The following is a 24,329-nucleotide window of genomic DNA, read 5'->3' as shown; positions in this document are numbered from 1 at the left end:
GTTCCCCACTCACGTTGTTTCTCCTCCTGACTTCAGTCATGGGTGAGCTCAAGATTGGCATTGAAGCGTCATTGTCTATTCAATTAATGCCGTCTACAGTGACCTAAATTCGAAGCGGCTCGGGCCTAGTGACAGTTTGCTAATCAATCCTATTTGGGAAATCCCAAGGAGGAAATTGCGGGAAAAGTGAGAGATGCATCTATGCCAGTGAGCGGCAGGCGTACTAATGTGACATGGTGGTTGACTTTCTTATCACAGTGCTGCTTTGAGAAAAGATGAGATGACTTTAATTAATTCCATGACCATGCTATCAAATGAAACACACATAAGGAATTATCTTTACCTATTGAAATGAATAGAGATGCAGTTAATATTTTTTTCTGAGATTATATAATTAAAACAAAAATTTAAACTTATAGGTGAAAGAAAATTTTGCATGTCTCCCAACATTCATTATAGATTTTTTTTAATTAATAAGGCAAACTCTGACGTATTTAAATTAAATTTAAATAAGGGAATTTTGAAAAATTCTATTAAATGAATACGGAGCAATAGAGAGGAATGGAACCCCTCCATTTCTTTGATCCTACTATGTACGTACCATATAGTCATGACTAGCCCTTTTAAAGCACCACCACTCAAAGGCAAACTTTTTAAGTTGACTGACTGTGTTTATATCAACTACAAGGCTCATCCATAAACATAAAATGTATATCCAATTATTCAGGTGGAGAAGCCATGTGTATGGGTTGAGGTAAGGGCTTAGGCTCATCTGTATGTCAGCCGGGAGAGAGGTGAAGTTCAGGCCTGCATTTTGTTGGGTCTGTCTCTGGCTCTTGGCTGGCATGAGTCAACAAATCCATTGACACGTGCTGTTTCAGGGATTATCTCAGTGAGAGAACTAGAAGCACACACACTAACATAGATGTTGTGCAAAGGCTTGTGTCAGACATAATCACTTCAACCTGAAGTCAAATCAAAGAAAATAATATTCAGAATACTGACATTTTTTTTATTAACAGTGTTTCATTGATTTGGTTTCCACACAAGTCATATTAAACACACAAATAAGAATAATGCAGCTCATTTGTGTTTTTGGGAATCTCAGGAGGGGAAGTGGTCTAACCAGTCTCACCTAAGTGCACGTGCAGCTTATTTGACTCTCATCATTATTGCCTTTATCAGCAGGAATTTTGAACACCAACAATCTATACTGTTTGTTATGTTGCAGTATTCCTGCACTCAGGGGTTCTCTTTTGAAAAAGAAAAAAAAACGTGGCTAATACACAATGATCTGCTGTTGGCGGACTCATGCAGTGGATTGACTGTTTAAAAGCCCAGTCTCGGGTTTTGTTGCTCATCTCGACACGGGACTGCGGATTTGTTTGAGGGTGAAACCGTGTCAGGAGTGCACGCATGTGAGGCAGCAGTCAGGTGTCATGCAGCTCTCCGGCGCTGGGCACGGTGCCAGGGGAGAGCGAGCGCGGCTATTATTGGAGTAGAGGAGTCAGCCGAGCCGGCAGACACGTGAGGCCGTGTCTCAGCTCATCCACAACGCATGACTAGAAGTGGAGGGGCGGGGGCAACAAAGCTCAGATGAGAGTAGCTGAACGGGCTAAACATCCCATTGTGTGTGCAGCAGCATATTCCTTTTCTTATGACAGTTGGAATAAACACGCGCCTGGTGTTTCCGGCGAATGTGAGTCCTCTGATTCCGTGCCATCCATTGTGTTTATAGCCGGCACGTTTTGTCCGGTTGAGCTCCCCAAGATGAGGCAACAAGCCTCGGCTTCTCACGGAGATTTACTGGGACACAGCTACCCATGGGGCATTTGCAACAATAGATGACAAGGCATATTGGGGAGCAATTTAATTTTTTTTTTACTCTGAAATGTAGGCACAAACGAGCAAATCTTGTCACCTAGAGTGCACTTTTCCAGTGTTTTCAACAAAGCACGTATAAATGACATCCTCTCCTACTGATAATAGTCACTTGGCGACCTGTATGAAGATAATGCGGGCGGTGCTATTGACCATAAAAGACTACAAAACTCAACCACTACGATTGCACACACTCATATCTACAGACAATTTTGAGTGTTGAGTCAGCCTACAAGGCGTGTTTTTGGTATGTGGCAGGAAACCAGAGTACCCAGAGAAAACCGTGCTGATAATAATAAATCATTAACCTTCATTTTCATTCATTCATTTACAACCTCGCTTGCCCTTGCCAGGATCGCAAGATCCTGGCGCCTATCCCAGATAACCTTGGGCAAAACATGGACTACGCCCTAACCTGAACTAACATAGAATCAACCATTCACATCCACAATCACACCAACACTGAGTGAGAAATCAACCCTACGCTGCCAGCACTAAAGTCAGGGGAATTAACCACTACACCTCCATGAACCTTTAGTTTCGAAGATGTTTAAATACGAGTTGTTCAATTCCACAGTTTTAGGGAAAGCAAACCCAGCAGTTTGAGCAGGCATTCAATTTTAGCCTGAATTAAAATGGTCATCTTTAGCGGTTTAACTCATCAATTTATTGGGCGGTTGCATCTTTCAAGTTGTGTATAGAAAATTTTAAGCCGTGCTTGCAAAGTTAACTTAAAGTGAATACTCAAAGCAGCCTGGTCTTTGCTTTATTTGCAGCAGGTGGAGGAGTCATCCTGTATGCAGGCTCCTCTGGAAGTTCAAGCCCCAGCCCAGGCAGCCCCTCTAGCGGGTACCAGACACAGTCCCCTTGCTCACATTCACAGCCATCATCACCGGAGGAAGTCACCTTCACAGAAATTGGGGCACTGAACGAGAGGCCAGCTGGATCTACTACTCCTACCCCGAAACTGGTGTTCCAGTTCCCTGAGGTCTATCGTGGGTCTCCAGCAGCCACTCAGCAGAATAACTATGCACATCCGATTGCAGCAAAAAGGCCATGTGGCTTCCATGGCACTTTCACTAGTACGTACTATATTTCCTCACTGTCTCTGTCTCCCATTTTGTTTTCCATAGACACACGGAGCAATTGTCACTCAATACTGTTTTTTTCTTCTCAACAGAGAATGGTGGAATGGTCCTACTCTGTAAGGTGTGTGGAGACATTGCATCTGGTTTCCACTATGGAGTCCATGCCTGTGAAGGATGCAAGGTTAGCCTCCTCAAACCAAGAATTGACCAAATTGTTCCACATTGTTTTAAAGACGTTTATTTCGATGTATACATATATATAAACATATTCTCATTTTAGGGTTTTTTTCGTCGCAGCATCCAGCAGAACATCAATTATAAGATGTGCGTGAAGAACGAGAGCTGTCTGATCATGCGTATGAATCGCAATCGGTGCCAGCACTGCCGCTTCAAGAAATGCATGTCTGTTGGCATGTCACGAGACGGTGAGACACGTTGACACACTTTAAAGCAAGGGGGTTTTATGTGAAGTTCTGTTACGGTGCCCTCATTAGGCAACTCAGCGGGGAAATGGGCAGTCTTACTAAAAAAGATACCATGGAAAGTTCTTTGAGGTTATCGTCCCACTAGTTTGGTGTCAATGCTCTCATGCAACCGTCTTGCTCTGCAATTTAACTGCCAATGATTCCATTACAACAATGACAGTATTTTTTATAGTGTACTAATCTGACCAAGGGGGCTTTATATCACTCGTAATTGGATGCACCACTTATTTTGATGATTGATTTTAAATCCGTGAACGATATTTGAAGACAAGTGCTGAAGATTAAATTAAAACCCCCTTCATCAATATAAATTTTCCATGGGATTCATGTGTGTTTTCTGTTACAATTACTGACAGCAACTGTTGCACGATGCACTGTGACCGCTTGCTAACGTGGTGCTGGGTGTCGTTCCCTGCCGCCGGCCAACTGTTTGGCTTTTGCTAAGGTCCGCTGACAAGAGATATTTGCGTTTATTATATGACAGCCCTTTTCAAAGCTATTTTCCCAATAATACCAGTATTTCAGATAATTTTCAAGGCCTAAAGTATATGATGTTGTGTGAAATATGAGCAATAAATTCATTGAGAGTAGACCATGTTCTTTTCCCATAAAAAGGGTAGTTTCCATTCTTTAGTTATCAGCAGTAGACCACTCACAGTCACTGTTTTATGACCTAAACTGAAAAATACAGTAAATAATAATTTGTTAAAAGTAACACATCACTCAGAACGAGTAATTTTTGTAAAACCCTTTTTTCTTTGGATCCCAATTGATGATTACATAGCACTGAATGAGCTAAAATTCTTAAATGTCATTCTATGCCTCTTAGCAGTATTCTCCAACAATACCTTCGGATAAATACTTTTCTTTCGCACACCATCTCCCCCGTGGTCCACCCCACCATTTTCCCCAAACCCTCCTTCATCTACCTGTCAGAGAATGATTTACAAGTACAGGAGCCTTACGGTCCCTGAAGCTATCTATCAACTGGGAAAGTGCAGCAAACACAGGAATTATTTTAAGAATTTGGAACAGCATTGACTTTATTATCTTGTATACGCCACTAAAACATCATTGGGAATATAAAAAAATTAAGCCAATAATGCAAAAAGGCGACCGACGCGCAGCTTTTTTAAACCAGATTGAAGTTAATATCTCTTTCATTGCTGCACACTGATTGATCACTAATCGCTTCAAATTGAAAAATAACTAGGCTGACCTAGAAAAACTGGGTTTATAATGTTCTCATATGTAATGACCTAGTTGGTGTAGTGTGCCAACCTTTCTTTTTGTCACTGCAGTTTGTCTATATGCCCACCCAACTGGATCTAATATTTAGGTTAGGCTGGTTAGTTTGGCGTGTGCCTGAAACTTCAGAGAACAGATCGGTGGCAAAACGTAGCAGAGTGACAGTAAATGTTGTTAACTTGACCCTGTTACTATGCCATTTCTTTGGCAAGTTCTAGACCGCAACCTAAAAACCCACTTTTAGTTTGTTTCAATCATTACAAAAACAGGAAAACCACATGCAACTGCCAACAGCCCCCATTCTTTACATTACCACCGCAGGCACCAAGCCCTACAAAAATGGAAATTATTATGCATGCTCTATATTGCGGTGGCTGAGAAAAAGTGGGTACCAGCAAAAAATCCAGTAAATCATCACACCTTCATGTTTTTTTTTGCATACACTAGGGAATGTAGAGCTTCCAGTGTACTTTGTCAAGTTTTGTCATTTTAAAACTTTGTTGTTACCTCATATAACCCCACCTTCCAGGCACTCACGATCTTAATTTCCATGCATGCCCCCCTCCCATATCATCAAACTTTATCTTTGTCCCTTCGAGCCCACCTCTTCTCATCCTTCTCCTGCTCACAAGCACAGTACTAGTGACATCACGCTCACGTTGCCCCACTGCCCTACTTGCAAGAGAGGGAGAGCAGGGAGAGAGTGGTGGAGGAAGGAGAGAATGAGGCAGATGGTAGCAGGGAGTCTATAAATAGCCTCTCCAGCTGATGGTTACCGTGGGAAGAAGGAAGGGGAGGAGAGGGGAGAGCAAACTTTGCATCTTACCACTTTACATGATTCTCTTTGAAAGCCCTCAAACGTTCTGTCGGTTATTTATTTTTGAGAAATTTTAGCAAAGCTAAAAGCGTTACAACCTAGATTTCCTGCCGATTCTGACCCTTTTGACTGTCCTTGTTTTCTGCAGCTGTGCGTTTTGGCCGCATCCCGAAACGAGAGAAGCAGCGACTTCTGGATGAGATGCAGAGTTACATGAACAGCCTAAATGAGTCGGCTGCCTTGGAAATGGACTCATGCTCTGTAAAAGATCGGTCTCCCAGCGAAGAAGATGGCAGCTCGAAGGAGGCCATTGGGGCCATCTCCAGAGCTTACCAAGACATCTTCCATGGTAGCGGCCAGGAGAGGGCTGCCAAGAGGGCTAGAATCACCACTAACAATGATTCTAAAGATTGCAGTCTGCAGCTTATCTCAGAGCAGACCAACACTGCCCAGAGCTACCAATCTTGCCCATTTGCCCACGACAGCAACCAATTTACATTCCACAACATGGACAACAATGTTTATGCATATACAGTATCAACAAATCAAAATAATCAACCAAGTGTCAGCACTCCTCAAAGAGTCTCTGCCAATTTTTCATGCAAGACAGAAAATATCGTAAATCAACCCTCCTGCCCATGGAAGTTGGCTCCAGGAGCTAAAGTGCTGGTAAGAACTAGAACGAACAAACATTTCTTCTCTGCGTCGTAGTTGACTCAAAGCTTATGCATGTCTTTGTTTTCCTCCTTTAAAGGCCTGTCCTCTTAATGTGTGCCCTGTATCTGGGGCCGATCGCACCAGTCAGGAGATTTGGGAATCCTTTTCTCAGTGTTTCACTCCTGCTGTCAAGGAGGTGGTAGAATTCGCCAAGGGTATTCCAGGATTTCAAGAGCTTAGCCAGCAGGACCAAGTCATGCTGCTTAAATCAGGCACCTTCCAGGTAACACATTAATCATAACTACTCTTGAGACACGCTTTGCCCTGAATCCAAAAGGCGGGAGTTGCTGAAATAAACATCTATTTTTCCTGGTCCCTCAGGTTCTGATGGTGAGGTTTTGCACTTTGTTCAACGCTGCAGAGCAGACAGTGACATTCTTGAACGGACAAACGTACCCCCTGTCTACCCTTCGTGCTTTAGGCATGGGCTCTTTACTGGACGCAATGTTCGACTTCAGCGAAAAGTTGGCTTCAATGGGGTTAGAGCCTGATGAAATGGCACTCTTCATGGCTGTGGTGTTGGTTTCAGCAGGTGAGAAATGTTCACCGGGGCGCGTATTCATGATAAACGAAAGATGCCACCACCTATAATAGTATAATAGTATACTGCTTTGAGATGAAAGCTAAGTGATGGCAGTTTTTTTTATCTACAAGCCAAAATATGTTGTTGTGTTTTTTAACTACAAAACTACTCACAGAAACAATTAAACTTGTATCACAAGACAGCACGCTCATGTATTTATTAACAGGCCACGTTATAACATGAGAATCCTCTGCTTTCCCCAGATCGTTCCGGCATCTTCGACACACTTGCTGTCGAACAGCTCCAAGAGGGTCTGATCTATGCTTTGCGCTCACTGATTACTCGGCGCCGTCCAGATGACACTTCGCTCTTTTCCAAACTGCTTCTGCGACTGCCAGATCTTCGCACCCTCAACAACCTGCACTCTGATAAACTTTTGGCCTTTCGCATTGACCCGTGAGAAAGCCCTTACAGCGTAGCAAAAGAACAACACACACATTCAAACACATTTTACCTTCCAAGGATGGAACTTTCTTTATAAGAGAGGAACAAGAGTGCAATAAAATGTGTTTTATGTAAAAATGTAGCAAAAAATATTTTGGATCCTCTGCTCAGTTGGAAAAAGTTTAAATCTACACATTGTCAGGTGCGCACACAAAAATGCAAGAAAAAAATGCAGTGACAACATAATTCATTGTGCATGGTCGATGTTACCAACAAATCATTGTTTGACTCAATATTTATAAATCAGTGTAATTAATAGTATCACAGGCCATGTTTACAAATATCATAGAACCATGACGTTAGGGACCATCCATGATCGTGTGTTTTGAGTCAGTTCGCCTTTAAGGAAATATGTATATAAGATCTGAAATATAGTCTTTCACTGTATCACCATCTCCTTTAATTCTGGAATGCCATTCAACTATTGTCACCTACATATAACATTGTTTTGGACTAAATATATACAACGTATATAAAGACTTTTCAATGTTTTCCACTAAAACATTATGTCTACATTGACATGATTATCCAAAATTTCTGCCCTGAGAAAAGTCTCTGTGCATGTTTTGTAGTTCTGTTGTTTATTTTCTCCCTGTAAATACTGTATATTATGTTTATCTAAATGTGACTGAACAGATGTAAGAGTTTGGTGAAAATAAGAATGTTCTGCTGACCTTCCAGTATAGGTGGGGGGTTGGTGTAGGGGGCTTTGCACAGAAGAACAGTGGTCGGGATTCAAAATTGACATTTAAACCACTGCCTGCATTGACATGATGTAAGCAACCAGCAAAATCCCAGGAATCACCAGCAGTCACTCCATATGCATCCTGCACCTGCCCCCAATGTTTGTCATACAAACTAAAGAGATATTTTAGCATGGCAGAGGTTATTTGATTGGTCATCTCACTGATTGTTCGAGTGATTGTGGCTGATTGAGCACTTGTTGTACATTTGTAAATCTTTGTTCTTTAATAGAAATGATATAAACTTCAGATTGTGTATTATTCTGGTGAAGTGTATTTTATTTCAAAATCCATCCCTCATTGCTCAAAGGCCTGAAGGTGACCTGAAGACTATCCCTGCTGACTTTGAGGCACGGTACACCCTGATTTGGTAACCAGCTAATGGCAGAGACATTAAATATTACATATTATCATTCAGCCTTCAATTAAACAAGTGCCCTGAATTTATCATCACAATATAGAGTTATTAATTCATTCATTTCTCCCCTTGATACGAGGTCAGGTCACAGACTTCCCTCACCCCCAGCCCCTGCCGAGGAAACTCATTTCGGTCATTTGTATCCTATTGTTCTTTCCTTCACGACCCACAGCACATGAGCATAGGTGGACGTAGGATGTACATTGACCGGGTTCAAACCTTGGTGGGTTCCGGCCTTCCGGCCTTACATGTTCTTCCTGTGCCTGTGTGGGCTTTCTGCAGGTACTTTGGTTTCCTCCCACATCCCAAAAACAGGCTTGGTAGACTGATTGAACGGTAAAAATAGTCCCTATGTATGAGCGTGTGCTTGCGCAGGTCTCTGCTTGCACCCTGTGATTGCGTGTCAACCGATTTAGGGTGTATCCTGCTTACTGCCCATTGTTGGCTGGGATAGGCTCCAGCACCCCCGTGACCCCCCTGAGGATAAGTGTCTTAAAAAAGAATGAATGAAAATAAGATAATTCTACAGGCAAAAAAATACTTGTCATTCTCTCAAACATATTTAATTTATATAGAATCAAATACTCAAAATGACCGTAAAGTGCCCTTAACAAAAGAACAATGAAAAATGTAGGCAAAACCACCTCTACATCAACACCAGTAAGACAAAGGAAATGGTCATCGATTTTCGGAGGAATCCTCAACAGACCACTCAGATGAACATCCAGGGTACAGACATTGAAATCGTGGAAAATTTTAAGTACCTGGGTGTTCACCTCAACAACAAAACTAGACTGGTCCACAAACACAGATGCCCTGTACAAAAGGGGCCAGAGCCGCCTCTACCTACTGAGGAGTCTACGGTCCTTTGGAGTGTGCAGGACACTGCTGAGGACTTTCTACGACACTGTGGTGGCCTCTACAGTGTTTTATGCAGTGCGTTGTTGGGGATGCGGGAGCACGGAGAGGGACAGGAACAGGCTGAATAAGCTGGTCAGGAGGGCCAGCTCTGTTCTGGGCTGTCCTCTGGACTCTGTGGAGGAAGTGGGAGAGCGGAGGATGCTGACCAGGATGATGTCCATCATGGACAGCACCTCCCACCCCCTGCATGAGTCTGTGGAGTCCCTCCGAAGCTCCTTTAGCAATAGACTGCGGCACCCTCATTGCAGGAAGGAGCGCTTCCGCAGATCCTTCCTCCCATCAGCTGTCAGGCTCTTTAACAAAAAAATGGCTGTGTGTTAAGACCTACCGTATGCATGCATGTACATTTATGTGTATGTATGTATGTATATATGTGCTAAGCAACACGCTTATTTAATTATATATTTATTCATGTATTTATTTCTTGACCTACTTATTACCTATCTATTTATGTCTAAAATGCCTTTCCTATTCCTGCATCCTCACCCTCTTGCCACTGGAACAACGAAATTTCCCGAATACGGGATGAATAAAGTTATCCAATCCAATCCAATCCAAATAAGATCCCTTTGTGTTTCTTTTTTTATGAAGGGCTATATAAATGAACTTGTCTGCAATACAATTGTTAGTGTGACAGGTATTGACAAAAAAACAATCTTGGAATTTATTTATCGACAATTTTGAATTAAGTTTCGAGTTACGTCCTTCAGATGATCCACGTCTTGAAAACGATGTATCACTGCCTCCTAGCGGCGATATACGAAACCCGGAAGCGAGCGTTCCTCTTGTCCATAGGCAAACGGTCTCCATTTCTCCCAATAATTCTGCTGACATTTTACACGCCTAATGACATTAACCGGTGTTTCGTACCACAATGACGGAGGAGTCTCCCAGCTCGGTAAGTAACATTACGATTGCAAATGGAACACATTCTCGCGTGACTGACAGTAGTAGCAAGCTAGCCCGGACGCTAGTGTCAGATAAAAACCCAAACACGCTATTTGTAATTCACTGACTCACGTATCAAGCAATTAAATGAGAGCTCTGTTGTCAATGTAAATGTGCACCATTGTCGTTTATCCAAAACAGATGCGGAGAATAAAAATGAATGGAGTGTTAACCATCCCAAGAAAGCAGTTTTGAAGTGAAGCGGTCACAGCAGTGTGTCAGTCGCACCATGTTGGTGACGGCTTACCTTGCCATTATTGTCCTGCTTGCCTTGTGTGTTGGCCTCGAACTCACAGCACGTCGTCTGAGCCCACCAGCACCGACGCAGACGGCTGCAGCCAACCCAGCATTCCGTCGCTTCCAAAGCATCTTCCTCCGGGCCTATCTCCTGGCCTTGTGGGCGGACTGGCTTCAGGGTCCTTACCTGTATAAGCTCTACCGCCACTACAGCTTCCTGGAGTCCCAAATCGCGATCATTTATGTCTGCGGCTTGTCGTCTTGTGTGCTGTTTGCACCTTTTTCCAGCTGGATTCCCCAAGCCCTGGGCCGCAGACATACATGTCTACTGTTCTGCCTGTCCTACTCTGCTTGCTGTCTCACCAAGCTGTCCAGAGACTACTTTGTCCTGATCATGGGTCGCATCCTGGGTGGTCTGTCTACATCCTTGCTCTCCACCACATTCGAGGCTTGGTACGTGCACCGGCACGTTGACATCCACGATTTCCCCAAGGAGTGGATCCTCGGCACCTTCAATAAAGCTGCCACGTGGAATCACGGGCTTGCCGTGGGAGCCGGCTTGGTGGCTAACTTGCTTGCCGAGTGGCTCCACCTAGGCCCGGTGGCTCCTTTTCTTCTGGCCGTCCCCTGTTTGGCGTGCTGTGCCTGGGTAGTGTTGACGGACTGGGGCAGGGAAGAAGCAGAAGGAGCGCCTGAGGGTGACAAACAGATGCCCGTCTTGGGAAGTTTGACTCCTATGTCCGCAAAGGCCCGGTTCGCACGCAGCTGCCATGATGGACTCCGGTGCTTGCTGTCAGACCGGAGAGTCATGCTTCTAGGTGGGGTGCAAGCTCTATTTGAAAGTGTCCTCTACATCTTTGTTTTTCTGTGGACCCCAGTACTGGACCCCCATGGACCTCCATTAGGGATTGTGTTTTCCTGTTTAATGGCCGCCTCAATGGTTGGCTCCTTAATGTACCGCCTTGCCACCTCCACGCACTATCGCCTGCAGCCCGGGCACATTCTCTGCTTGGCTGTTTTAATGGCATTCTTCTCTTTCTTCATGCTGACTTTTTCCACCACGCCTGGCCAGCCGAGACCTCACGAATCCTTGTTGGCCTTCCTGCTTCTGGAGCTGGCCTGTGGCCTCTACTTCCCAGCCGTCAGCTTTCTGCAGGGCAGGGTGATCCCAGAGGAGAAGCGGGCCAGTGTGCTGGCCTGGTTCCGCTTCCCTCTAAATCTGCTGGCCTGCATTGGCCTTTTGGCACTCCACGGGGAGGTGTCGGGCACGGGTGGAGGGGAAGGGGGAAGCGGTACTAGACACATGTTTGGAGGCTGCGCACTCATGATGCTGGCCGCCTTGATGGCTGTTGTCAGTCTGTTCACGCTTGGTAGGAATGACTCGGACCTCAAACTAGAGGGAACAAGAGTAGATGGTGACATCTACTGAAGGACTCAAGTCTGTAGTGTGTTTCATTTAATGTCTGTCATGTTTTTTTTTCTTTTCAGCTCAGAATAAATACAAAAAAGATGCAAAGGGTCAAAAAATATATTTTATTTAAAATTGTATCAAGTGCTAATGTTTTTTTTTTTATAATGGCCATTTTTATGGCTAATGAATGAATATTCAATATCATAGTATTTAAAAGTTTTACTTGTTATAGTCCATTGATACTGAGAGGTAACATAGGGTTGTAACTGGACATCAAATTATTTTCTTAATTGTTGCCTTTACGAAGTACAGTAATACTCAGTTTCAGTGGGTCAACCTGTTTGAAGCTTCCTTGTCTTATGAAGATATGTGGGTAAGTTGAATAATGATTTTTCTCAAATCTGTCAAATTAGAGTGATGTAAATGAAGTTGATTTGCTGCCAAACACACTTTTTGTATATCGTTTAATGAAGAAATGATAACTGAACTTGTAGGATTAGTGATTTGGGTTCCGTTGAGTTTCTTAGACAGCTTTGAAAACGGTCTCCCAAGCTGCAGATTCGATCATGATGCTTCATTGACAAGAAATGGTTATCTTGGAAAAAAAATACAACAAGAAATGAATTGAAAATGCTTTGTCTCTCAATTTCATTGAAAGCAGTTAATTCTTCAATGTAGGGGAGTGAAGATGTGAAGTCAGAGTCCAATCTGAATTCTGCAGGTTGATTTTGTATTTTTCAAACAAAATATGGTTAGACATGAATATGAAAAATAAAAGGTACCGTTTTTTTCGTCCATGTGAGTTACACATTTGTAACTAAATCAATAATTCAATATGAATCATTTAAAATTAATCACTTCAGTTTTTAAAAGCAATGATTCAAATCAAACAATACAATTTTAAATTTCATTATTCAGACAGTTTTATATTTCAATTAAACTATTCAAGGGTTTTTTTCCACTTCGATTTGTGATGGCATAGAAATTGAATTTTTGAAGGTCAAAATATAGTGTTCACTTCCCATATCGACAGGTAGAACTCTCAATTCTGGATTCTTCTAGGGCATGTGTCAAAGTGGCGGCCTGGGGTTCAAATCTGGCCCGCCGCATCATTGTGTGGCCCGGGAAAGTAAATCATGAGTGCCGACTTTCTGTTTTAGGATCAAATTTAAATGAAGAGTATAGATGTATATTACATTTCCTGATTTTCCCCCTTTTAAATCAATAATTGTAATTTTTTAATCAATTTTTTCAGATTTTAGCTCAAAAATCATTTTGTAAAATCTAAAAAAATATTTTAAAAAGCTAAAATAAACATTGTTTTAGATCTATAAAAAACTGAATATTATTCAGGGCTTTTAATCCAGTTCTTTTAAACCATTTATTTAAAAAAATCTAAATATTATATCCAAAATGGTCCGGACCATGTGAAATCAAGTTGACGTTAAAGCGGCCCGCGAACCAACCCGAGTCTGACACCCTTGTTCTAGGGCATCCCTGTGTTGGTGAGCTGCACACGCCTCTTGTTGCCTCTGTATTCAGGTTGCGTCACCAACAGAGGCCCTATTGCCCTCTACTTCAACGGTGACTTCAGTCCAGGTGGTGTCTGAATAACTGCCGTAGCAGTCCGGACAGAACCATGGGCAAGGTAAGAGCTAGGTCGTTATTTCTAATGGTCAAATAGCTTCAAGTCTATGTAACCATCCGTATCTCTGTATCCGTATGTCCTATTCACGTTATAACCAAATCTCCGTATCTGTGTAAATGTTTGTTGAAAGTAGAACCAGACCAGGAGTTGATTATTAATACAGATGGCCTGACAGCTTATCTTGGTGTGTGCTTAGTGATTGCATGTAGTTAAATGAAGCCATGTTTTATATATTTGCGTTTGTGCACCTTTTAAGAAGATCCATCAAAAAGCTGGTTGTGGTTGTAAAATAAGAAAGTGAGTTATTGGAATAAAGTCAAGGGCAACTGTGTGTTTCTTAACCCACTTCAAACATGAGTCAATTTACATTTCAGTATATGACCTGCTGTGCAAAAATAGAGGAAATGCGCTGGCCAAACATTAGGTACACTGGCTCAGCTATGATGCCACAGTGCAATCATTAAGGAAATCTTTAAAAATTGAATAACGTTTTTAGGCCAGTAGACTGAGAGCTGTTTGTGGTTTAACCATTTTCACCACAAAAAACTAAGCAAAAGTTGCAAATGTCCTAGTGATTGGAGACATTTCTATACAGATTGTGTATTCGAGTCTGATAAATGTACGAAATTGTTCAAATTTACATCGATACCAAGTCTGTATATCTGTCTGTCAAATCTTCAAACTGCTTCCAGGCCACACTCACTAACAAGACCCCTGGTGACTGTCCCAGTGGGCAAACCTCAGTTTCACCTGTTCCACCCAGCTATGAGGAAGCCACTGCAGGTTGACTTGTATTTAGAATTAGAATCCGTCTGGTACTGAAGATGATAATTGTGTTATTTTTTTGTTGTGTAGGCGCACCACAAATGGAGGCTGGTGAGTACTACATTATTTGCCTAATACTATGTTTGTGTAATATTTTGAAAGTTATGAAGCAGGGGGTCAAGTACAGCAATCTCAATTAGAACTGTGGTGGCTAATTTTCAGTACCATTCATAACATGAGCCTCATGCAGTTTTGCTTGCAGACCATCTGTCAGTCAAAAAAAGGATCTCTGCATATCTGCATATTACTATAATATAGTGACATTTGCTTACTTTGCTCGTTTACTTGGCCACTGCTGCTCCAGAAAATTAGTCATTACACATATTTTTTTTTTGTTTCATTTAATCAATGATAGGCATTATTGAGTCTCGCGACAATGATGGTGAAACACAGTTCACTTGGAATGATCAAAACATCCGGAGGGTCTTCATTCGTAAGGTACCACCAGCTTTATCCTTTGGGTTATTGAAGCCTGGAAGCCTTGAAAAAATCTGTTCATGTGGAACATTGGTTGCACATAAATGAAACTAAACAAAGAACAAATTCTAATCAGAACAATATTCTTATGTTACTTTCTGTTATAGACCCTCTCGCTTTCCTACATGACAGGAATGTTGTCAAGGTACAGTTTAATCCTTTCTTTGAGTTATATTTTTCTGTTCACACTTAACTTTTTGGTTAACCTGATTATGAAAAAGAAATCGACAGTTCTTTCTATATTTTCACACGAATACCCAGTGAAATACGTAAAATGGTAGCTCACACAGTAACTCTTCCATCTTCATCAATGGAACCTGATCAATATAATCAATATCAAGCTTCTACAACACCAAGTCAGTGATGATGTGTCTGGGCATCACTTCTGCGGTCTGTCTGCTTGTCACAATATTCAGTTTCCAAACTAAGGTGACAACATTACTTTTTGTGCCTTTGCTTTGAATTTGATATAACACAACCAAGTATTGAGTAAAAACATGCACTCACACTCTCCATTCAGATTGATGTGACAACATGCAGAGGAATGCTCCTTATATTTTCCATGGTCGTTTTCATCTCTGGGCTGGCACTTGCAGTTGTCCTTCCCTTTCAATATGTAAGTATTGCCCAGACATTTGTAGTAATATCGTACTTATACTGTGTAAAACGAGCTAGAATTAATTTTAACCAACAGAACAACTTTCCTTGGATGCCATGATAGTTTGTATCTAAATTTGCCTAAATGTTTATTCTTATTCCACAAACACAATATTGTGGATTTTAGGTACCCTGGTTGGATACCATCTATGCTGTTTTGGGAGCCATATTGTTCACCATGGTAAGTTTCAAGTGGAAATCATGTGGTTTTTAGAGCACGTGAATACATAGAGCCTAAAATTTATTGCATATCTATTGCATTTGCAGTTTTTGGCATTTGACACCCAGCTCGTCATGGGCAACAAGCGGTACACCATTAGTTCAGAAGAGTACATCTTTGCCACTCTCAGCATCTACCTGGACATCATTTACATCTTCTCTTTTTTCCTCCAAATCTTTGGAACAAGACAGGAGTAAGGAATACTCTTCATAGTGGTACAAGTGCTAACAATAGATAATATTGGTTAGTTTCCCATTTTGGTTGAAATGCTGTTCTGTAAGTCTAATGCCAATGTGTCTACCCAGATATTCATAGTACTACTATGAACCTTGTGCAATGAACTACTGTGAACTATGAAATACACCCAGCAAATCCTCTCTAAAATATGGTTTTATGGAGCTGAGAAATAACACAGCAAGAATAACCAAAACAGTCATCCACTGTTGAAATCCTCTCTATGTATGTTTTAACAGTAGCGTCTCAATTTTCTATCACTAAACAATAAACATAGATCACATTAATTTAGTTATAAAACACAGGCCTTTGCTGTCTTTACCAGCTTTGTGCATGAAACCACCTCAGTATAATATGCACCACAGAAAATGGATGGATGAATGGAGTTTTTTGTTAATTTTGATCATTTGGTTATGATAGTGGCATTGACAAAGACGATGTTGAGGAGAATCTTTTTTTAATGACATAACTACAATATAAGTACAAATAGTCACATTTGAATAAACCGGCCTTGGTTTACACTATCTTGAGTGCAGTAAAATATGTGAGCACTCGATTGGAATTTCATTGTATTGTTTTACATTGTTAAATGTAATGTCCACACATTTTCTCTCTGACTTGGTCTCCCAATCATAACAACTGTATCTAACTATTATGTATGAACTCTGAAGTGTGTGTTATGAGGATTCGGGTTGAATGATCGAGAAGTTTAACAACAATTTGTTGTATGTTTTGTTCCCTACTTGGTTTCAAATGCTGGAATGTGTACTATTTCAATTGTTCTTGTTTTCAACTGTCTTAATCATTTAATATAACTTTTATGTATAATTTCTGGGCGGCCCGGAGGATGTGTGGTTAGCGCGTCGGCCTCACAGTGGGGGACCTTGGTTCAAATCTAGGCCGGTCCACCTGTGTGGCGTTTGCATATTCTCCCTGGGCCTGTGTGGGTTTTCTCCTGGTACTCTAGTTTCCTCCCACATTCCAAACACATGCACGGTAGGGTAATTGGACACTCTAAATTTCCCCTAGGTATGAGTGTGAGCGTGAATGGTTGTTTCTTTCCTTGTGCCCTGTGATTGGCTGACCATGAATTCAGGATGTCCCCCGCAACCCTAGTGAGGATAAAGCGGTTCAGAAAATGAGATAATTTCTTTTACTATTTCCTTACTATGTCTTGCTAAAATGTCATGTAAAGCACTTTGAATTACCTTGTGCTATACAAATAAATTTGCCTTGCTTTACAACGCTCCCCAAATGCTGTGATATCATTCATGACTGTCTAAAAAAATGTAAAATATGTGACATCCCTTTATAAAGGGACGAGTTGGGCTGAGTCAAGTTTGCTTATGACAGGAACCCCTCCCTCTGGCGATTTTTCACGTAGTTGAGAGAAAAATGTCGCGACTGACGCCGGTCACTATGACGTCTACATTAAACGCTTTTACCTCCAGCCAGCAGTCGACCAATAATTTGCCGGCATAGTAATTCGTAGGTCGACGGGCCAGCCAATCAAATCATTCAGTAGTGAGGCGCACCGTTCAGCCATGTTGTGGTTTTAAATGAGGAAGAAGCGGGAGATAGTACTCTTCAACGAGTTTTTTAGCCAAATAACCCGTCGTTAGAGGTATTAAACGGATTAGTTTGAGACACAACAACATAACTGGTATTCCGATTTTATCGATTGCCACTTCTCGTGTCGCATTACTTATTTAGACATAGTTCTGCAAATTAGCTGTGTTGCTAACAACGTTGGCTAGTAAGCTAGTTAGCATTGCTAGCGAATTCTCCGCTACAAATCCTTCAGGCTTTAGGAAACTGGTTGATTTAGCCCTGTTTTAACCCGTCTCGCTCGGATGACTCGTGTTCGGTTAATTTTTGTTGACTCCAAAGACCGCTAGACGGCACTTACTCGAAGCAATTTCCATTGTCAACCAGCGGCGTCATTTAGCCAACTTTAAACCATGCTGAATAAATTGTACGAATGGGTCGAGTCTAGCGTCACCACTTTTCGCAATGGTTTTTCACCCGGGCAACCGTCTCGAACAGAACCACCGCAGGGAGAGGATCAATTAAGGATGAGAAGGAAAAGACCCATTGAATGGTTAGTGCAGAAACTTTATCATTTGATTAAACGTTAAAAAATCAATCATTTTATATTCAAACACCCCCTTCTCTCTTTTTTAAGTTTGAATGACGGGCATGTTGGCGACCAAAATGAATTTACAGTAAAGAAATCTAGAATGGGTAATTTCAATGACACCACGTTCGCCTTGTTTTTTTTAAAATTAATTATCTTTGTAAACAACTGTGCAAACGCTTATTTCAGGCGATCTTCTTGACACAGTCAAAATTGCAGCTGAAGAAATGAAGCATCGGAGTGCCAGTGTGGCGACATGGATGAAGAACACTGTTAGCCCTACATTGAGAAACATGCTGCCTGCATCCTCTGGTCACTCTATTGGACAACATCAGCCACAGCACACAAGCTCAGCTGCACAATGGACACCAGTTTGTGTAAGTTCAACATTTTGGCTGTGTACATGTCCCCATGGCTATTGTAGTACGGTGAGCATCCACATTCGAATGCAATGCTCCTACTAACTTGGCTGGTAGTTTACACTATGAATAGTCAGTGTTACAAATGACAAATATATTTGTGCGTCAGGAGAAATCAAGTAAAACACAGGTGGCAAATGAAAACAAACTAGTTTTCAAATATAACCGTAAGTAAAGGGGATTAATTTGTCTCATTTTTCCTCAGAAAAACTCAGAAATAAACTCCCATGATCAGACTTTTGCTGCTCCAGCTACAATTTTGGAGTGGAAGTCATCCACATCAGGTGAATTTCTTTCCCACAGCAATGCATTTGCTTGTTCTTTCAAAGCTTTTGTTGGTAGTGGTACAGTTCGTTTCTAAATCTACAGTGAGTGCCATTATTGACAAGTCTGTTTGCGGTTTTTAAGTCTGCAGGCGACAAGCGCACTTCACCCCTCTACATCAGGAAGTCCCAAAAATAAACGGGCACCCGGGTTACATGCCCCCCACTGTCACGCCAAAATTGCATCCCTCAGCGTGGCTGAGAAGGCCCATGAACATGAGGAAATATACCACACCGAGGTATGATGGAAGAATCAATTTTCTTTGCTTGACACTTTATTAGCTCCCATGGAGTTGTGTTGTTTGAAATGATGTGTATTTTTTTTTTGCTAACTGTGCTTAGTGGAGAGTCCACAACAAGCAGCTCATGCACCAGCATATATGACAAGACATTTCCAAACAAAATACCACAGAGGCCGTTGCACAGAATTCCATCAGGCCGCACACGCCAGGCCAAAGCCCGCTGCACAGCACAAGAGGTGTGACTTAACCGTCATTATTTTGTTGCAGTCTGTCGTCGAAGCTCTTAACTCATTGTTTGTTCTGTCCAGTCCATTCATTTAGAGGAGAAGGAGGCATACCGGCAGCTCCTGACTATTGTCTCAGGCGGTCAGTCTTGTCTTCACAACGGCTACTCGCATTCTATCACGAGGTCACAGAGAGATTTGTACGTATGCGCACTTCAGTGCTTTGTCTTAACCTGACCACACATTAATACTACTACCATTACTACTTCTGGGACTCATTGGCGGCTGCTATTTATGCCGATATATGTCCCCATTCATTTCAAGTACGAGGACAGTTATAGATTATTAGCAGCCCTCTTAGTCACAATAGACATCGCCGTCAATGAAGCTCATAGAAACAACTTTTGATTGTTTGTTTATATATTTTTGGCTACAATAGTGCTCTGAAATGGGAGTCACATGACTTTCAAGATTTCTGTCATTCATTCATCTAATCTTTTCTTTTTCTTAAGCAAAAACCAGAGACCATGACCGTTGCTTACTTGAAGTATCTCTAGATAAGTGTGTTCTGTGAAAATGAAATCATCTTGTCACACTCTGATTAGCACCAGCTTCCTGAGTTCCAATCACAGACTGCTCCACACGTCATCTCTGGCCGGTTCGGCGGAGGGTGATATTTCAGAGGGGCCGAGCAGCCCCCCCAGCCCTTTGGGGGTGTCCAGTCACAGCTCCAGCAACCTTCCCAGCCCAACAGCTTCCACTAGCAAGCAAGGGAGCTCCCAGTCATGGTCTCTGGATACAGACCACCTGATCTCCAATCAACCTTCTCCATCCGCTGTGCTGGACACCTGCTCTCAGGACACGCAGTCATCAGGTAAGGTTGCTGTTCTCTTGGCTTGATTAAAAACGCAGTAATGAAGTTGATTTTACACAATTTGTTGTTCTCATGTTTGTTTCGCAGCCTGTGATGGAGACTCCGTCATTATTTTACATGAGCAAAAGAGTGTGAAGAGCGATGCTTCGCGGTAAGGATTTTTTTTTTATTGGAATGACAGTGAAATGTAACTATACAAGCAAGATGTATCAGTGTTATGCAGATGAACAAATCACTCCACTTGCAGGTAATTTGAACAAAATGACATTTTTCTCCCCCTCCACAGCATTCCATGTTTCCAAGCTGAGTTATGGATTAAAGAACTGTAAGTCAATATCTGTTTTTTTTAAAACATATGTGCATTTTAAGTGCTTGAACAATTGTCTACCTCTGTATATCATTTGATTTCAGGACAAGTATTTATGACTCTCGGGCAAGAGAAAGGCGACGACAGATAGAAGATCAGGAGGCCTTGGCTGCACAGCTATTGCGTCAGGTGACTGGATAAGATTTGTACTAATGTGCGCTGAGGTTTTTTTTTTAAATTTCACCACCCTTTTCTGACTGGTGCTGGTTTCTAGCGGCTATCTGAAGGAGGGCAACAAAGTGCCGATGTGGAGGTTCATATTCGAGTTCCGTTGGAGAAGGAGATTCCTTTGACACTTGCATTAGAGAAGCCTTTGGATGATAAACCAGAATTCCCAATACTCACAGAGGTATCAATACCCGCACATAGTAGAAAAAATGACATGTTTAAGCTAAAATCTTAAATCTCTGAACTCTGCTTATGGCTTTAAAACTCCAGATTTGTGTCTGGCCTTACCTGTACTTTTTATCTTTATTGTGCAGGAAATGGAAGCTCAAGTGGACAAGGTGTTAAGACGCGGGAGTCCTGACGAAGTATTCAGTGAGGGTTTTGGACTCAGTCTGACCCGCAAAGATCTGCAGACTCTCAGTGGCCTCAGCTGGCTAAACGATGAGGTGAGCAGAGACTGAATGATCTGAGTCAGCTATTTTCTTTGTGAGCTAAAGAATACTTTCAATATGGAGCAGTCACATTTGTGCTGCACCTGCTGTAAATGTTCAGTCTTATTTCAATAAAAAACACCCTATTTCTTAATTCAAGGGGGATTGAATACATGATATGTTAGGCATGGACTTGAGCTCTCCTGCAATGCATGTTCAGTTTGGTAAATTGTGAACTTCCTTGTTTCAGGTGATCAACTTTTACATGAATTTGCTGATGGAGCGGAGCAAGGCCCCCAAGCTCCCTTCTGTCAACACCTTCAGCACGTTCTTCTATCCCAAGTTACGTAGTAGCGGTTACTCCGCTGTCCGCCGCTGGACCAAAAAGATGGACATCTTTTCCAAAGATATTCTGCTGGTTCCTGTACACCTGAGCATGCACTGGTGCCTCTCTGTGAGTCCTCCTGAGCAATTTGAAACCTCTGTTGGGCACATGGAAGCTGTTATTGGCAATCTCCTTTTCTCAGGTGGTGGATTTCCGAAAAAAGGCTGTCACATACTTTGACTCTATGGGTGGAAACAATGACGAAGCATGCAAGTTGTTGTTGTAAGTTAGACATTTTCACTGAAAGGGAGATGTTTTTTTCTGTGTTGACTTTTTCTGGCTTCTGATTATTAATCAAATTCTATTGATTTTAGGGATTACCTGCAAAAAGAAAGCAAGGACAAAAAGGGCAAGGACCTAGACACCACCGGCTGGACTTTACATAGCAAAAAGCGCAATGTAAGTTCTGTATCTATTCAGTTCGTCCTTTTGGTTTTTGAATTTGTTTCAAATTACTTATTTATTTTTACACTGCTCCTTATTCGGAATTTCTAATAGCACTGAGCTGATATGTTCGTTTTCTTCCCATTTGAATTAAAAACTACATTCAGTTAGTCCACCAGGTGTCACTTTAAGATCGAGGTTTCTTCCTAGTAGTGTTAACTCCTATGCACAAGGGGGCAGTTAGGCACCAATGTTTTTTTCTTTAAACAACGTTTAACAAGAACCAAGAAAGTAAGCACACATAGCTGCTTCATATCCAGTCTCACCACAACAGCCAAGTTTTTTTTTTAATTTACTCCCCTTGTAAAAGTGCAAATGATTGAGAGTTAAAAGGTTACACTGCAATGTCAGAATTGATAAATGTGCTCATTCTAATAGTTGTTAGCAAGTGTTAAACTATTGATATAAAATGGTTTTCAAATATTGTAAAATTGACTTGACAGTGCCTCTTTTAATTACAATAGTAAGGGGATTTTTTTTCATTTTAAACAATAATGTAAGTTTAGAAAAATCATCCAGTAGGGGTCGGCCAAATGTTGAAGACACCTTTATCACTTTGTCTTAGGTTTTGTGTTGCTTCTTTGCTCCCACAGGAAATCCCACAGCAGATGAACGGGAGTGACTGTGGAATGTTCACATGTAAATATGCAGATTATATAACCAAAGACAAGCCCATTACATTCACTCAGGTATGTGGTCACCAAAGTATGATTGCTGTATTGAATCATCAAGAAAGTGAACCAATTGCTAAAACGTTTTTTGGGGCTTTTTTAATTGTTTTTTTGCAGAAGCAGATGCCATATTTCAGAAGGCGGATGGTTTGGGAGATTGTGAATCGCAAGCTCTTGTGAAAGTGGTTTCATAGGACATGTTCCAGTTTTTGCAAAAAGCCTCGCAACACTAGCCCATCAGATCTTCGACTGACGCTGCCACTTGTTATCTTTAGAGGTTTCTCTAAACTTGGTCTTCAGGGAGCTAGAGGAGAACTGAGCACTGCCTCCCACTCATCAGCCTGGGGTTCGAGTTATGTTTCAGCCTCCTTGTATGCACTCACATTAAAAGCCATCACGGTGGCAAAAATATGACTAGCATTCAGCTGTAAAAAAAGTCATAACAGTAAAACTTTAGGATCTGGGAACTCATCCCTCTATTCTCTTCTTAGCACTAAATGCATTCTATATTAGTTGATGCAATATTGAATCTATTTAATTGATTGTTTTGGAGAGCTCAAGGGAGTAACTCAGATCCTTCCTCAGCCCAAATTTTGACTGTTTACTTACGCATGGTTCATCCATATTGTACCTCAAACACTGCAGGGTTTTTGTCATCAGCCATTAATATTCTCCAACTTCAGTTACAGTATTAATTTTGAAAAAAATTTAATTGTAGGGAGATGTGCGATGTGTATAAACAGCACCAATTTGTCTTTTCGGGCAGGTAAAAAGGATATGCCATCGACGCTGAACTTCATGGCACCTTTGTAGCCCTAAAGGTTGTGATTTATAATATTCACATTTACATTAAAAGTGAATTATTTTTGTATTTTGATTAAAGTGCACAAAAGATTTTCAATCGGCTTTCAGAGTGTGATTTGGATGCTGATGACCAGCTAATGAAAAAAGTACAGTTGTATGTGCTGTCGTATTAATGGTCACCTAAGAAAGAAAGCATAAAAAACATGTTCTCAACGATAAGTCTTGCAAAGTTTGTAAATTAAGGTTTCAAAGTCTATTTTATGTATGTGTCAACAGCAATTTTCAAAGTATCAATCAGAACATTTTAAACTGTATATATTTTAAACTTCAACTTGGGACTTTTTATATACTTCCTATTTTTATGTAGTGTCTTTGTAGGAATAAAATCTTATGTATTGTTCTGTCAAAATCCATTTCATTTGTAACTATCGTCGTCATACAAGCTTTAATATACACAGGAACTTTTTTAATTGTATTTTGGGAGTGCTAGAATATCGGAACATTGCTTGCATTATCAACGTGTGTACATCTAACTTCAATTTGTCATGCTTGTAATGCAAAACAAGTTTTTGTAGTACACAAAATGACACTCATTGTTAAAAAACATAAGCCTCCTTGATAGGTCAACATTTTTATTTTTTTTAAAAAGGACAATTCTTTTAAGTAAATAGCTGTTGGGATTCTCCCAAGGGTTGAATGTGAAGTGTTGCATCATGCCACAGACGTAAACTGAAATGTGACTTGACCTCAAAAGTTGACGTGGCATAAGATTCCTAAAAACAGAGACATCCAAGATTAGCAGCAATTGTTCGTTAGTCCCAGTGAGCCACCTCAACAT

The 24,329-nt window shown here is 41.3% G+C and overlaps 4 protein-coding genes across 5 annotated transcripts; all 4 read left to right on the top strand.

Annotated features, from left to right (window-relative positions):
- The first annotated feature begins 2,754 nt into the window (after window positions 1-2,754).
- LOC144071872 (nuclear receptor subfamily 1 group D member 1-like) lies at window positions 2,755-8,267 on the top strand. The gene is made up of 7 exons (XM_077597347.1): window positions 2,755-2,963; window positions 3,062-3,150; window positions 3,267-3,394; window positions 5,668-6,188; window positions 6,274-6,459; window positions 6,558-6,768; window positions 7,023-8,267. Exons 1-7 carry the CDS (start codon window positions 2,910-2,912, stop codon window positions 7,217-7,219), a joined length of 1,386 nt encoding a protein of 461 aa, XP_077453473.1. The 5' UTR covers window positions 2,755-2,909; the 3' UTR covers window positions 7,220-8,267.
- A 1,809-nt stretch (window positions 8,268-10,076) lies between these two features.
- Window positions 10,077-12,736, top strand: slc61a1 (solute carrier family 61 member 1). The gene is made up of 2 exons (XM_077597337.1): window positions 10,077-10,243; window positions 10,435-12,736. The coding sequence occupies exon 2, from the start codon at window positions 10,523-10,525 to the stop codon at window positions 11,957-11,959; it is 1,437 nt and encodes a 478-aa protein (XP_077453463.1). The 5' UTR covers window positions 10,077-10,243; window positions 10,435-10,522; the 3' UTR covers window positions 11,960-12,736.
- Window positions 12,737-13,605: 869 nt separating this feature from the next.
- Window positions 13,606-17,257, top strand: LOC144075832 (protein lifeguard 2-like). Its single transcript, XM_077603252.1, has 8 exons — window positions 13,606-14,372; window positions 14,445-14,465; window positions 14,770-14,924; window positions 14,999-15,036; window positions 15,233-15,320; window positions 15,412-15,507; window positions 15,676-15,729; window positions 15,816-17,257. Exons 1-8 carry the CDS (start codon window positions 14,207-14,209, stop codon window positions 15,963-15,965), a joined length of 768 nt encoding a protein of 255 aa, XP_077459378.1. The 5' UTR covers window positions 13,606-14,206; the 3' UTR covers window positions 15,966-17,257.
- A 158-nt stretch (window positions 17,258-17,415) lies between these two features.
- senp1 (SUMO specific peptidase 1) lies at window positions 17,416-23,900 on the top strand. Of its 2 annotated transcripts, XM_077597320.1 has the most exons (18): window positions 17,422-18,103; window positions 18,188-18,246; window positions 18,329-18,516; window positions 18,764-18,842; window positions 18,967-19,120; window positions 19,224-19,359; window positions 19,432-19,547; window positions 19,953-20,221; window positions 20,309-20,372; window positions 20,508-20,546; window positions 20,633-20,717; window positions 20,803-20,937; window positions 21,071-21,202; window positions 21,438-21,641; window positions 21,715-21,794; window positions 21,887-21,971; window positions 22,610-22,705; window positions 22,805-23,900. In XM_077597320.1, the coding sequence occupies exons 1-18, from the start codon at window positions 17,964-17,966 to the stop codon at window positions 22,865-22,867; spliced, it is 2,124 nt and encodes a 707-aa protein (XP_077453446.1). In that variant the 5' UTR covers window positions 17,422-17,963; the 3' UTR covers window positions 22,868-23,900. The 2 variants fall into 2 exon arrangements, 1 of the variants encoding a protein (XP_077453446.1); XR_013299753.1 differs by lacking the exon at window positions 21,715-21,794 and having other exon boundaries at window positions 17,416-18,103; window positions 22,805-22,859.
- Window positions 23,901-24,329: the final 429 nt, after the last annotated feature.

Source organism: Stigmatopora argus, chromosome 1 (genome assembly GCF_051989625.1).
Source record: "Stigmatopora argus isolate UIUO_Sarg chromosome 1, RoL_Sarg_1.0, whole genome shotgun sequence".
In the NCBI taxonomy this organism is placed as follows: domain Eukaryota; kingdom Metazoa; phylum Chordata; class Actinopteri; order Syngnathiformes; family Syngnathidae; genus Stigmatopora; species Stigmatopora argus.
The sequence above is the reverse complement of the archived record's forward strand: the minus strand, read 5'-3'. Positions and strand labels throughout refer to the sequence as shown.

Excerpts from the sequence above, each read along its gene's own strand:
- LOC144071872 (XM_077597347.1), top strand. The coding sequence starts at position 2,910 with ATGCACATCCGATTGCAGCAAAAAGGCCATGTGGCTTCCATGGCACTT. Across the intron at positions 2,964-3,061 it reads CTTCCATGGCACTTTCACTA|AGAATGGTGGAATGGTCCTA; the intron begins GTACGTACTATA and ends TCTTCTCAACAG. Across the intron at positions 6,460-6,557 it reads TTAAATCAGGCACCTTCCAG|GTTCTGATGGTGAGGTTTTG; the intron begins GTAACACATTAA and ends CTGGTCCCTCAG.
- slc61a1 (XM_077597337.1), top strand. The coding sequence starts at position 10,523 with ATGTTGGTGACGGCTTACCTTGCCATTATTGTCCTGCTTGCCTTGTGT.
- LOC144075832 (XM_077603252.1), top strand. The coding sequence starts at position 14,207 with ATGTACGAAATTGTTCAAATTTACATCGATACCAAGTCTGTATATCTG. Across the intron at positions 14,466-14,769 it reads CGCACCACAAATGGAGGCTG|GCATTATTGAGTCTCGCGAC; the intron begins GTGAGTACTACA and ends AATCAATGATAG. Across the intron at positions 15,730-15,815 it reads GAGCCATATTGTTCACCATG|TTTTTGGCATTTGACACCCA; the intron begins GTAAGTTTCAAG and ends TTGCATTTGCAG.
- senp1 (XM_077597320.1), top strand. The coding sequence starts at position 17,964 with ATGCTGAATAAATTGTACGAATGGGTCGAGTCTAGCGTCACCACTTTT. Across the intron at positions 21,795-21,886 it reads GAAGCATGCAAGTTGTTGTT|GGATTACCTGCAAAAAGAAA; the intron begins GTAAGTTAGACA and ends TATTGATTTTAG. Across the intron at positions 22,706-22,804 it reads AGCCCATTACATTCACTCAG|AAGCAGATGCCATATTTCAG; the intron begins GTATGTGGTCAC and ends GTTTTTTTGCAG.